Raw genomic sequence first — 13,287 nt, 5'->3', positions numbered from 1 at the left:
AAGAAAGAACTAGTTTTTTTTTTCAAGGAAATAAAGAAAGGATGTTGGAAAACTTCTTACCATTTTTGCATGCTGCTTGTCAAGGGCACCCCCTGGGCTCTGGAACTCCTCTCAGCGGCAGCGCCTGCACCGGCCTTTCCTTCCTCCCTTCTTTTTTTTTGTTTTTTGTTTTCCCCTTCTTTCAGTTTTTCTTGGACTGCTCCCCACCCCACCCCCACCTCCTCCTCCTCCAAACCGGCTCTCTCAACAGCCCTCCAGGTGATTTTCACACACACTCACCCAGACACAGACACACACACACACTCCAAGGCCTTCGCAGACCCCCCCCACCCCAGAAAAAAAAAACTTCAGCGGCGGGGATGCGGGGGGAGGAGATGCGATAGGTGAGGAAAAGCTCCTCGAGGTCAAGACGTGAGAAATTTGAATCTGGTCCCCGCCACAGGTTGGGCGAAAGGAGGAGCAGCGGCGGGGGGGTGGGGGGGGAGGTAGAGGCGAGGTCGTCCCAAAACTGAAAGAACCCAACGGAGCTTCCCCCCTTTCTCTCTCTCTCCCCCCCCCTTTCTCTCTCTCTCTGTCTCTCTTTTTTTTTTAACCTCCTCCCACCGCTACTGTACCTCAGAACAGCTCGTTATTGGTCCTGGGAAAGGGAGACCGAGGGAGAGAGAGGAGGTGGGGAGTAAGAACGGGAAACTTTCCCCCCCCAACAAGCCAACAAGAGGTCGCCTGAGCCCAGCTGTCAAAAACAAAACCGAACCAAACGGGGGTGGGGGGGGAAGCGAAGGGGGACCGCCTCGAACAAAGCCCGCCGGGAACTTTTATTATTATTATTATTTAATAATTTATTGGGAGTTGCGCGCTTGGGACGGGGGTCGCCTTTTGCAGCCCCACCAATCGCGCCCCTCCCGGGCCAGTTCTGTCTGTCTGTCTGTCTGTCTCTCTCTCTCTCTCTCTCCCCCCCCCCCCACTCTCGCGGCGGCGGCAACACAACGCACGCTCCTCGGTTGCTGCTGCTGCTGCCGCCGCCGCCGCTTCTCGTCTTCCTTATCAGCTCAAGGCGTCCAGGCGCCGCTGGAGGGAAAGAGCGAGAAAGGGGGGAAAGCAGGGAGGGAGCGAGCAGGAAAGGGGAGAGGAGGAGGAGGAGGAAGCCGCGGCGAAAGTGTGGGGAACTCAAGAGCGTCGCAGGCGGAGTAAAGCAAACTTCGGCACCCCGTAAGGAAGACTTTTTCGTTTTCTTCCCTTCTTCGTTTCTCCCGGCGTCCCTCCCCCCACTTCCCCGGCTTCTGTGGTGTTTTTTTTTTCACGCAAATTATCTTCGCGTTTTATTGGGTTTTTTGTTTTTACGCTCACGCCGGTCCCACCAGCAGCAACTGCCCCCGCCGCGGCTTCTTCAGCCGACTCGGCTTAAAGGCGAAGGCGACTTTAGCTGGGGCGAGAGCGGTCGCCTCCTGAAAAGGGAGACCGGCTTTCCGCGGGCGGGCGCTTCTCCGGACTCGGGGCTCGCGCGGACTCGGAATTCGAACCGTTTCGGGCCAAAGCCGCGCTCCGGGCGAAGCGTCCGGCCGCAAAGGCGCGAGGCGTCCACATCGCCGCCTCCGCTGGGCGGCTGAGGGAGAAGTTCCAGCGCCTTTCGTAAAACTTTCGGCCCGCTTCGAACCCGCCACAGGAGAAGGCAAGGCGCTGTTTTAAAGAACCGGGTGGGGGGGTGTCTTCGTTACGTTTAGCCGCTTCTACCTTCGAGCTCGCCTTGCCGAAACACCTCGGCTGTTCTCATTGCACCTCCGACTCCCCCCCCCACACACACACGGTCCCTCCCCGTGGAGAAGTCGAAATGTTAGAGGCTGTGTGTGTGTGTGTATGTGTGTGTTGGTTCCACTCAATTCGGCGGCATTTCCTTCCAAGCCATGAGAATGGGGTGGCTTTATGCGTCTCGTTCGGGATTCCCTCGCCAAAGATTTCGAAGGCAAATTTCTTCCCCGAGATTGGAGAAATCCCAGTTTCTGTTGTTGGGACACACAACAGTGTGCGTGGTTGCGTTTGACGGGTTTGATGCCCTCAGGGAGTTGTGTGATTGCAGCTCCCCATCCTCCCCAGTCTCTCTCTCTCTCTCTCTCTCTCTCCCAGCCCACTCCCCACATTGGCTGGAAAATAAGGGAATTGGAGTCCATCTTAAACTGGATGGCACTAAAGAAAATTGCTATAAATCATAAAAGAGCTCAAAATGGATCCTGCCCATCCAAACCAGGTTATCCTTCACCACTATAGAAAAAAAAAACTGAAAGAAAGGCACTAGAAACAAAGCCAACCAAATTTCTTTCTTTCTGTGTTATGCAAACCCAGCCAGTGAAATCAGTGCACATTTCATTGTTACCATCCTGGAAAATTGGTGTAATTCTATGAATCATAGTTACCCAAGAGCATGAGTACTGTATGAACACAGCTATCAAGTTGGAGCTAAACCCCTGGGAACAGCTTTACAAATCTAACCAATTCTTTTGCTTTCCTTAACCAATCCAATACAAATCACTGAAGTTTGCACTTGAAAGTTTATTAGCTTTTAACTTCACTTCATTTTTGCCTGTCAAAATCTACTCAGCCCTTCACTTTGCTTTGAGTGCCATCTGACTTGCCTGATACTCCCAACAAATGCCATTCCTGTCAGTTTGCGTTCTGATACCATTTTCCTCCACAAAGCCTGAAACCACCCTCACCTGGCCCCCCAGGCAGGGCAAAACGGAAGAATCAGGACTGATTCTTCTAATTGTTCAGAAACAGGCTGGCCCCTTCATTTCACCCCGTCACCGAGTTCATTTCACGTACACCCCCTAACCAGTTCCCTGCTTTCTGCTGCAGCATCCAAACTCTCTTTCCCTACATATTCTTAGCATGACAAAGAGATTAAAAAACATTCAGAAGAGGCTAAGGAGAGAAAAGGGATTCTGCACTGCATTGCTAGTGGGTGATAGTTGAGACAGGGCTGTAGTTTAAGAGCTTAGTTTTCCAGATTGACTCGTATTCCCTGCCCAGGCAGAGGGAACGCCGACCCTTTAAATTAGGGCTGTACTGCAGATTGTGTGAAATGGTTGGAGGAAACTAGGAGGACATGCACCCACAGATTAATGCAGAGAGAGACAGAAAGAAGGAGGAAATAGTGGGATGGAAACATCACTCCATCAAACTTCATATAACCATGGCTCCCAAATTCACATCTCTAATAGTAGGTTTTCTGTAAACCATTGAACTCAATGATTTTGACAATGCAAACTACAGTATTGCTTTTCTATCGGGATGCTTTTTTATTTTTCCAATGCAGCCTTTAGATATTTTGATTTTTTATCAAAATGTTTGGATGTTTTCTAAGAGGTTTCTTGCTCTTTTCCAGCCAGGCCTGACTTTACCTTGTTTTCTTTCTTCTTTTGGTAAGAACCAAAGTTGGCCAGGTGCTGCCATCTGCTGGACTGGCTATTTGGTGGAAAGTGAGTTACACTTTCTCATCCTCCCTCAGGGTTATGTGAGGAGAAAATACTTCCTCTTCAAAGGAAACTAATGGAACAGATTATTTAATAAATAGATTTAAACTAACTTGGTGTGGTCCACAAGTGTTATTGCTCTCTCTATTAAAGCCATTGCATTACAACAGTAAGCATGTAACTTGTGTAGTTTAAAACTAACCATCTGTTATAAAGATAATGGGGTAAACAATAGAAAATCCTTTTCTGGTAGACTTTCTCTATTGCTTCTCAGCTCTGTTGATCAATAGGTTGTAGTACCAACAGGCAGTGTGAGTGGGAAGGATGGGGCCTGAAGTTCAAATTTCTTTGGAGGGCATTAGATGGACAAAGCTGGTCTCCACTTGACTGTCTTAGCTATAGTCATGAATACTTTCAACCTGAATTTCGGAGAGGATCTCTTTACTACCAAATTAACTGTGTAGAAAGTGGACTGTCGTGGGATTTACCACACAGGAAAACCACTGCACGATTTTATTTTTCATCCTCCACCCAAAATTAGATTTAAAGAACAAGTTGTTAAAAAGAGTGGTACTGAGTAGCTCTAGTTCCTTATTGCTTTTGCAGCAACATTTCCGGAAAGCAAAGGATCCTGCACACTGCATGCAAATGGCTTTTTATCTGTTAGTTTACAGCTAACCTAAATTGAAGATGTGTGGGATGGAATATTCCCATTCTTCTATTCACTAAAAGCATTCCTCTTTTTTGCTTTCGACCCCAGAAGAAGATTAAGGGACAGGTTTTCAAAAGTAAACATGACACTTCGGTGCCTATTTAGTGCTGACTTTTAATGGAATTTAAACGCCTCCAATAGCCTGAGCGTGATGAAGCATGAAAACCAGCAAAGCACTTTGCAGAATCAAGCTTAAAGACTCATTTGGGCTTCTGAAAATAAGCCCCTACAGCAATTAGTCTTAAGCTGTTGTCCTTTCCCATTGGCCTGTGACACCACAAACACAGTTCCCCTGCACTTGGATGCAGCTGTACCAAACACTCAAAGTGAGAGCTTGATTAGTTGTGGGCTTGTTGCTGCTCTTGGATCTCCACAGGCCCTTCCCATCATTTGGAAAGCAATCCCTGCTTTCAACCTTCGCTCACTCAAACAGAATTGCCGTGGGTAGAGAGATCCAAACAATTTGATTAATTGCCACTAATAGCAATCAGAGGAGCAGAGACTGGAGAAAAGGCGAGGTTTATATGTTTTCCACCCACTCTCTCTGTTCCTGTTGTGACCCTTAGTGGGTTCATAGAGGACAAGGCTTCCCTACTCCCCCCAAAAGATGAACCATTAATTGGCATCCATTGTTCACTACCTCTGTAATTCATAAACACTTATTGTAGGAACCATTTAAAACATTTCCTACTTTAAAAGAAAGCAAAGGGAAATAGAACATGTAGCTTGCAACATCACAAATTAGGAATTAACCACCCCATAGGATGGGCCTGAAAATCTGTACTGTTATTTGTTAGTTTTTCAGGTGGCCTTTAAGGAGCTTCAAGTGGCCTACAGAAGATTATCTCATTTGTTTAGAACAGAGCTCTCTAAACTTGACAACTGTAAGACTTGTGGACTTCAACTCCCAGAATTCTGGGAGTCCACAAGTCTTAAATTTGCCAAATTTGGGGACCCCTGGTTTAGAACAATATGTTGCGGTAGCTTAGCCGAAAGAAAATGGTTGGTCACCAAATTCAAAGCTGAATTGAGATTTGGATCCGGGCTTCCTGATTCAACTCCAAGTCTCTGCCTACAACTCACCGAATTGACTTAAATATGTAACTGCGGCATGGCTTTGATGTTAATCTGCATATGGGAATTCACTTGTAGTCCACAGCTGCAGATCTTTAATTGTTGTGCAAGCCGGAGAAACGAGAGCATTCAGATGTGTTTAGACATGACTGTCATTGTTCAGTTTTCCCAGCCTGATGCCCTCCAGTTGTGTTGTAGCCCGGGTGTTACAGTCACAACTCATCTGGAAGGCAACAATTTTGGAAAGACTAGTATAGTGCTTAGCACTCATACACTGCCACTTCTCTGTATATTCCCACCATATTGGTAGTGTATCTGACCAGAATTACACTCCTTCCTGCTATTAATGAGCACTAGTCAAGCATTATATAGATCTAACAACTCTAACACAGCAGAGAAAACTAAACGTACAGGTTCAATGCACAGGACACTTCTTTGGCCAGTTTATACACAAATAGGATTCATAGGGCAAAGCTGTTCATAGATTCTACAAATCGGGTTGCATCGGTTCATTTCCACTCTGTGTGTAAGTATGAAGATCTTCATTGCATCCGGAAAATGTCACTGAGGAAAGATTGACTTGGTTATATATGTAAAACAGCCTTGTTGTTTACAGATTCTCCAAGAAATTTCATACATTTCATTTCATGTCACTTGCTCAAAAGGCAAAGAAGCAATGTCATTCATTCCATGTCCATTTCACAGACTGAATAAGTTTTAATTTAAAAAAAAACAAACCTAGCAGAATAGTTTAATGATAGGATTAAATACACGAATGTATTGGGCCAAATGTAAAAAAGGATATTATGTGAAAGAAATTAAAAAGCAATTTATTATAGCAGCTAGTATTTTTTTTTTAAAGTGATGCCTATTTGGAATTAGCATTCTTTCCTAAGGAGGGTACTTGAGAGACATTAGTCACTTTGACATTGGGTCTTTCTATTGTTGTAAGAACAATGGCATACAAATCTTTTTCCTCATTTCCCTTTTGGAGATTTGCAAGCTACACCAACATTTTGTGCCCTCTAAGCCCCCTAGTGGTTGCTGCAACTCATATTCCTCTCTCTTCAGGGCGAACATCTTTTGAACTACCTGAGTTGATAGTAGACCTGACCGTATGCAAAATAATATATGGTGCTTTTGTCATTTTTTTTTAAGTACAGTTAACAGAGAAAAAACAAGACTTGTATGTAAAGTTCAAATAGGCTAAACAAAACTAAAATCTGGAAAATCATATGGAGTAACATAGACTCTAGCAAAATAAAATAGAAAAATAATAATGTTAAAAATGTTAAAGAGCAAAATAACATTTAAACCATCATTATTCCACATTGTTGCACTACAAGATTCCTAAGAACAGCTCAATATGGGATAATACAAATTAACTTTCAAATTACTTAAATTTAGAATACGTAAAATCATCTTACACAATTTTTTCATCAATATGAAGCCAATTCAAAGGTTAAAAGTTGATATATATTTCATACATTAATCACATAATGCACAAAATTTCCTTTAAGGATGAAACATCGCTAAATCTTGAGTTAAAGGATGACTACCTTTCTGGCAACAATGATGTTCTGCCACTTTAAGAAAACCAATCTTGGCTTTAACTAACTTTCAAGTAACTAGTCTCATAAAATACATCCCATCAGCCAGAGACACTTTTCACAAAGGGGTTTTGAATTCCCCGAAACTAGCAAATTACAGGTAGTCTTCTACTTATGACCACAACTGAGCTCAACATTTCTTTTGTTAAATGAGTTGTGCCCCTTTTTATTTTTATTTTTTGCCACAGTTGTTAAGTGAATCACTGTGGTTGATAAGTTAGTAACAAGGTTATTAAGTGAATTTGGCTTCTGCGTTGATTTTGCTTGTCAGAAAGTCGCAAAAGATGATCACATGACCCCAGGACACTGCAACCGTCATAGCAATAGCACTTAGACTTAATATACCACTTTACAGGCCTTTACAGCCCTTTCTAAGCTGTTTACAGAGTTAGAATATTTCCCCCAACAATCTGGGTCCTCATTTTACCCATCTTGGAAGGATGGAAATCTGAGTCAACCTTGAGACTGGTGAGATTTTAACTGCCAAATTGCAGGTGGACAGCAGACAGCAGAAGTAGCTTGCAGTACTGCACTCTAACCACTGCACCACCATGGTTCATAAATATTAACTAGTTGCCAAGCATCTGACTTTTGATCACATGACCGTAGAGATACTGCAATGGTCATAAGTGTGAAAAATGGTCATAAATCACTTTTTTCAGTGCCCTTGTAACTTTGAATGGTCATTAAATGAATGATAATAAGTTGAGGACTACCTATAGCACATTCTATTCTCACATCTGGGAAAAGATAAGAGTGAGTACTGTTCATTAATTTTTCATTTTTAAGAAACAATTTCATTCTATGTCATAGACCTTATTACTGCCGAATGAAAAGGAGGAGTTCAAATGGCCCACAATTTTAAAGGTAAATTTACCTAGTTCAGCTATACCAAGCTTCTTTGCACGCCAGAATATTATTATATGCTGCTGCATACTTTATGTTCAAATTTGCATTTCCCCAGATTCTGTAATGTTATTTGCACGTTAAAAATTGCAACCCAAAATAGGGCACTGAGAAAATGAAGCATTAAATTAGAAGAAGATGAAAATGTTAAGAAAACACACTAAAAGTGTCCTGGATGGAAAGAAATAAACATATCTGCAACCCTCTGAGTGATTAAGAAACTAGTTAAGTAGTATTAGTGTAATTGAGTTTGAAGGTATTTTCCATTTTTGTCTTCCAGAAATGCAACAAATTTATATGCACACATTCATCTCCAAGATATTCCTCAAAAATCTTTACTGTACAAAGGTCCTCATCAAGTTCTTGAAATTCAATAAATGTTCATGCCAACTGAATTTAAAAGTCTTTCATTTGCCCTGTCTCCTTTTTTAAATTTGAAAAGCTGGATTTTCCAAATTTTGTGAAGCTTTCTGGGATCAGATGATAGGAATCCTCATTTCCAATTATTTCTCAAACTTTGAACCAAGGAGTTTCAAATAATTATTGATGACAGCAAAAAAGAAATACATGTCTATGTGTTCCAGAGTATATATTTGTTTGGCCTAAATTCTGCCAATGCATTTTGCTTCAAAGCTCTTCTCCTTACATGGCTATTTGCACATGCAGAAATGCCTACTATTTTACTCATTTGAATTTATTAGCCACCCAGTTTCAATGAACTCCAATTATTAATCATCAGTTGTTAACTTGTGAGAACTAGAAGGCATGAGGTAAGCATTTTAAAACCTTATTTGCACATGCAGCTGGCTTGATACAGAATGGAGAAAATGTCTACACATATGCTCATTGACTGATAAAGCCTTTTAGATACATTAAACTGCAGGACCAATAAGGCAGATGTAAGTCAACAGGTATCCAAATTTCTCTTCTTCACTCAAGAAACTGTACCTGTTTTTTTACCAACAGCACAATACATTTCTATAAAATGATCAAAAGAAGTATATGAAACAATTAATTGAGGAGCTGAAAGACTATTTCATGCATTAGTCACTTTGTGCGTTCATCATTATGTTGAGATTTTTAGTTCTGACTTTGTTAAAGAGAAATGTGTAAACTGAGAACAGGCCCGGCTAATATAAATATTATTCTTCCATTATCTCAGCACCATATTCTGAATCTGAAGAACTGAATCTGTCCTTCCAGTGAGAAACATCTTGAAAGACCTATTACTTCCTCTCTGGAGTAAGATGGACACAGATGAAATAATAGACTTTCTGGGTGATGGTCCCACAATTTGGAATGTTTCTTTAAAGATCTTCAAAGATAGTTTAATTTCACCAGGCCTTTAATCCTAACCAAATTATTATTGGCATGGGGGGAGGAGGACACTGGCATTTATTATTAATGTTGTTTTTAATCATTTTCATTTGCTTAACTCAGGACCTTGTGAGTTGATTGGGTTCATCAGCAGCCACAGGATTGATGGTCAAAATTAGCAACCTAACAGATGGAGCATCATGATGCCAGCCTTGCCTGTTTTATGCATAATAAACTGATATACACAATTCCACAGGAGAATGATGCTCTTTACACCTTCTCACAGATTTTAACCCAGACACAAAACCACACCTCATGTGAGCTATGAAGATTGTAAAATAAATAAGCAGCCGGATAATATTCAATTATTCTATGACCAAGAGAATTATTATATCAAGTGATATAGGAGAGAGACTGCCAAGCAAGGGGGAGGAGTCAAAACAGGGACATAGTCTAGAATCCATACATGGGTTACAAGAGAGAAAAGTTCGATCTTGAACCTTATGTCAATCTGAAAAGATTGCTATGTTTAGACTTTAGCAATAAAACAGCAAATTGAACTCTTTGAGTGTGGATCTAGTTGTTTGCAGCTGACAGGCACTTCATAAACTACCTTTACCCAAGTCTAGATAAGTTTGGCTTCAATTCCCAATAATTTGCAGTTCGTTGCTAGAATTTACAGAAGTTGAAATGTCTCACACTAAAGATGATTGATACCTGTGTGCGTCCCAGATAAATATACAGGATAGATGAAAACATTGTGGTTTCTAAAACCAAAACAATTTGCTTTTAGGAAAAAGCTATCATGTAATCTGCAACTCTTACACTGCAAAAACATGGACTACACAACTCGATCAGGGCAAAGCAATAGACACAATCTACATAGACTTCTGTAAAGCCTTTGATTCAGTGGTACACAACAAACTACTAAAACTAAAATCTTACAGTATCTTTGGACACCTGCATAACTGGATAGAAGCATTCCTGTCAAACAGACAACAAATGGTCAAAATTGGGAGTGTCCTATCAAATTCTGTACCTGTCAACAGTGGTGTCCCCCAAGACAGTGTTCTAGGACCAACTCTTTTCATACTCTACATAAATGACCTCTGTGATCATATCAAGAGCAACTGCATTCTCTTTGCTGATGATGTAAAGCTATTCAACACCACAGACAATACTGCTACCCTTCAAAAAGACCTTGACTATGTATCAGAATGGTCAAACAAATGGCAACTTCAAATCTCAACAAATAAATGCTCTGACCTACATATTGGCAAAAAAAATCAGAAAATAAAATTCAGGCTGAATGGTCAAGACCTTGTTGATGATCCGAACTCTGTCAAGGAATTTGGAGTACTCATCTCAAATGACCTAAGTGCTAGAGCCTACTGTAACTACATAGCCAAAAAGGAGTTAAGAGTTGTTAACCTAATCTTACGTAGCTTTTTCTCTGCTAATATTACACTAATAACTAGAGCATACAAAACATTTGCTAGACCAATATTCAAATACAGCTCATCAGTCTGGAAACCACATTACGTATCTGATATTAACACAGTTGAGAAAGTCCAGAAATATTTCACAAGAAGAGTTCTCCACTCCTCTACTCGTTGCAGAATACTTTATGCCACCAGACTTGAAATTCTAGACCTAGAAAACCTAGAACTACGCCGCCTTTGGTCCAATCTAAGTACAGTATATAAAATCATACATTGCAATGTCCTACCTGTCAATGAATACTTCAGCTTCAACCATAATAACACAAGAGCAAACAATAGATACAAACTCAAGGTTAATCGCACCAGACTTGATTGCAGGAAATACAATTTCAGCAACAGAGTGGTCAATGTCTGGAATACTCTACCTGACTCTGTGGTTTTTTTCCCCAAACCCCAAAAACTTTAACCTTGGACTTTCTACTATTGACCTCACCCCTTTCCTAAGAGGTCTGTAGGGGGCATGCATAAGCACACCAACATGGCTACCGTCCCTGTCCTATTATTTCTTTTATATTTTTTAATATTTTTCTTATATGTATCCATGTATTCATAACTATGTTTTTACTTATACCTATTTTCTTGTAAGTAATTGACAAATAAAAAATAAAATAAAATAAATTGTAGAAAGGACTGGCTGGCCAACCAACCATAGCCCCCTAATCTTCTCTAGTCTATATTATAGATCTTACAAAAAAAACCCTGCAGCTCTGATCCTTTGAAGTTGTTGCCACTAACTTCAGGAGTGTGTTTGTGCAATAAGTGCTCAATATGCAAGTGGCATATCAACTATCATCCATCAACAGACTTAAGTACTTAATGGTAATCATCTAACCATTTAAATCAGAAGCAATCCAAAGCCAACAGTATAATAGAATATAAAACGAAGGTATTTTCTGTTCCTCTTCTTGGTGATTACTACCTAATAGAGCAGAACAGTCTTTTTTTCTTTCTAATTAATACCATCCACAGTCATTTCTGAAATAACCATTTAAAATAACCCAACAAAGTGGTGTGGGCTGTCTTTTGAATCTTTATCTAGCAATTTTATGGATTAGTCTTCCCTCTTTCACCCCAGAGGACAGAATGAAACAGTTGAAAATGTACAAAAGCTATTGTTTGTCAAAGAACCAGCTAGAAGGAGGAGTGACCAAAGAAATTTGGATGATAAAATCTTCCCGCTGAGATACGATCATTTTGTAGGAAACGCTATCATAAAAACTGATGTAGCTCCCGCTTTGAAATTTTTATTCCTCAGCTCTTGGGATTTTGAATTGCTTTTTTGATATGCTTTTGAACTTCAACTCTGTATTGTCATGTATTTTATTACCTGGACTCCAATTATTTGGCTGTACTTTGCCTTCCTATCTGCCCTGATTGTGAGGCCTTTAGAATCTGATTCTGCACTGATAGCAGACCCTTGTGTGTTGATTCATTTCTGCTTCTTGCATTGTATTTGCTAATTGTATCTGATTGTATCTAATCTCTTTCTACAAAGTCTATTTGCTTTAATATAGTTTTAAAACATATTTAGAATTCATTGCAAAAAGGATGGTTGAGAGAAGGAATATGGAATATTCTCCCATCTTACACCAAAGTCATTCCAGGGCACTCGGACTTATTCTAAGATGGCCTTATCATTGTGTTTAATCTATTCTCTCCTTATCTGAATTGTATTATTGTATTTTAAGTATGGCTGCTTTTAATGATTGATTTCAAATATTTATTGTTTTATTTAATTGTTGTACACTTCCCAGAATCATTTCTGTGTAAGATGGGCAGCCATATACATATGATAAATTAATAAAAACCAATAAATTAGATATTATCTAATTTATTGAATGAACTGCAGCCTCTCAACAGTGTTTTAACTGAAGATTGTAAAGAGTCGAGAAATAACAAACCTAGTGATTCACCTTATTGCCCACAATTGTGTAATTAAAACTAGCTAATCTTTTACCACACTAGTTTCAATTAAGTTCTTCCTCAGTAAAGAACTTGTGGGTAATATCAAATCCTTGTCAATTCTTCCTTCCAATGGGGTTGTTGGCTTCACTGTCTTCAGTTTGTCATTTCTTTCCCAGAATTTCTTCAATTTTGCACGGATTGACTAGGTTCTTTGCTCATATTTAACTACTTACTTCAGTACTTACTTACTTGCTCCTATTTAACTACTTACTTTATTTTAATTCTATTATTTCTTTCTCTTACTCCTTTTATTTAGCAGATTTTTAAAAAATCATTACGTATCCTAGGTGTTTTGGCTGACAAGCTGGGCAGTTTAGGGCTGTTGATATAACTGACATCTTTGCCCAGAGAAACTGCTCTCAATTAATTGTCAGAATCAGAAAAATATCTCGGATGGCTTAAAATTCCAAATTCCTCATGACTATACTTGGGAAGTTTTTGCTCCAAGTTTTTGCCAATGGCTATAAAATTATTTTCATTGATTTTCTCCTAATACGCTGAGCCATGGTTTGGTGAATAAGCAGGAATTAGCTGATATAATGCACACCCTGTTATAAGCCTTAAACCATAATTTCTAAATCATAATAACTGGATTCAAGAAGACCAAACATAAATAAATCACATTATAACTTAATGCAATATGTAAACTCAGCCACTAAATGATGAGCATCTTATTGCTATTGTAAATATATCTCTTGATTATATCACATACTCTAGTTTTATTAAGAAGCCTT

The 13,287-nt window shown here is 40.0% G+C and overlaps 1 protein-coding gene and 1 long non-coding RNA gene across 3 annotated transcripts in view; one reads left to right on the top strand and one right to left on the bottom strand.

Annotated features, from left to right (window-relative positions):
• BNC2 (basonuclin zinc finger protein 2) overlaps nucleotides 1-186 on the bottom strand; it is a 431,708-nt gene extending 431,522 nt beyond the window's left edge. Inside the window, exon 1 of the mRNA XM_087926592.1 lies at nucleotides 61-186. Within this exon, the coding sequence (XP_087782718.1) occupies nucleotides 61-63 (3 nt within the window). The 5' untranslated portion in view covers nucleotides 64-186. The remainder of the gene's footprint in view (nucleotides 1-60) is intronic.
• A 964-nt stretch (nucleotides 187-1,150) lies between these two features.
• LOC148127272 (uncharacterized) overlaps nucleotides 1,151-13,287 on the top strand; it is a 35,764-nt gene continuing 23,627 nt past the window's right edge. For both annotated transcript variants that reach the window (XR_015742150.1, XR_015742149.1), the window contains exon 1: nucleotides 1,151-1,209. This is a non-coding gene — a long non-coding RNA (uncharacterized LOC148127272). The remainder of the gene's footprint in view (nucleotides 1,210-13,287) is intronic.

This window comes from Pseudonaja textilis, chromosome 2, assembly GCF_049901715.1.
Source record: "Pseudonaja textilis isolate UNSWEBS1 chromosome 2, rPseTex1.2, whole genome shotgun sequence".
NCBI classification, from domain to species: Eukaryota; Metazoa; Chordata; class Lepidosauria; order Squamata; family Elapidae; genus Pseudonaja; species Pseudonaja textilis.
Note: the sequence above shows the minus strand (reverse complement) of the source record. Positions and strands in the feature narration are given on the sequence as shown.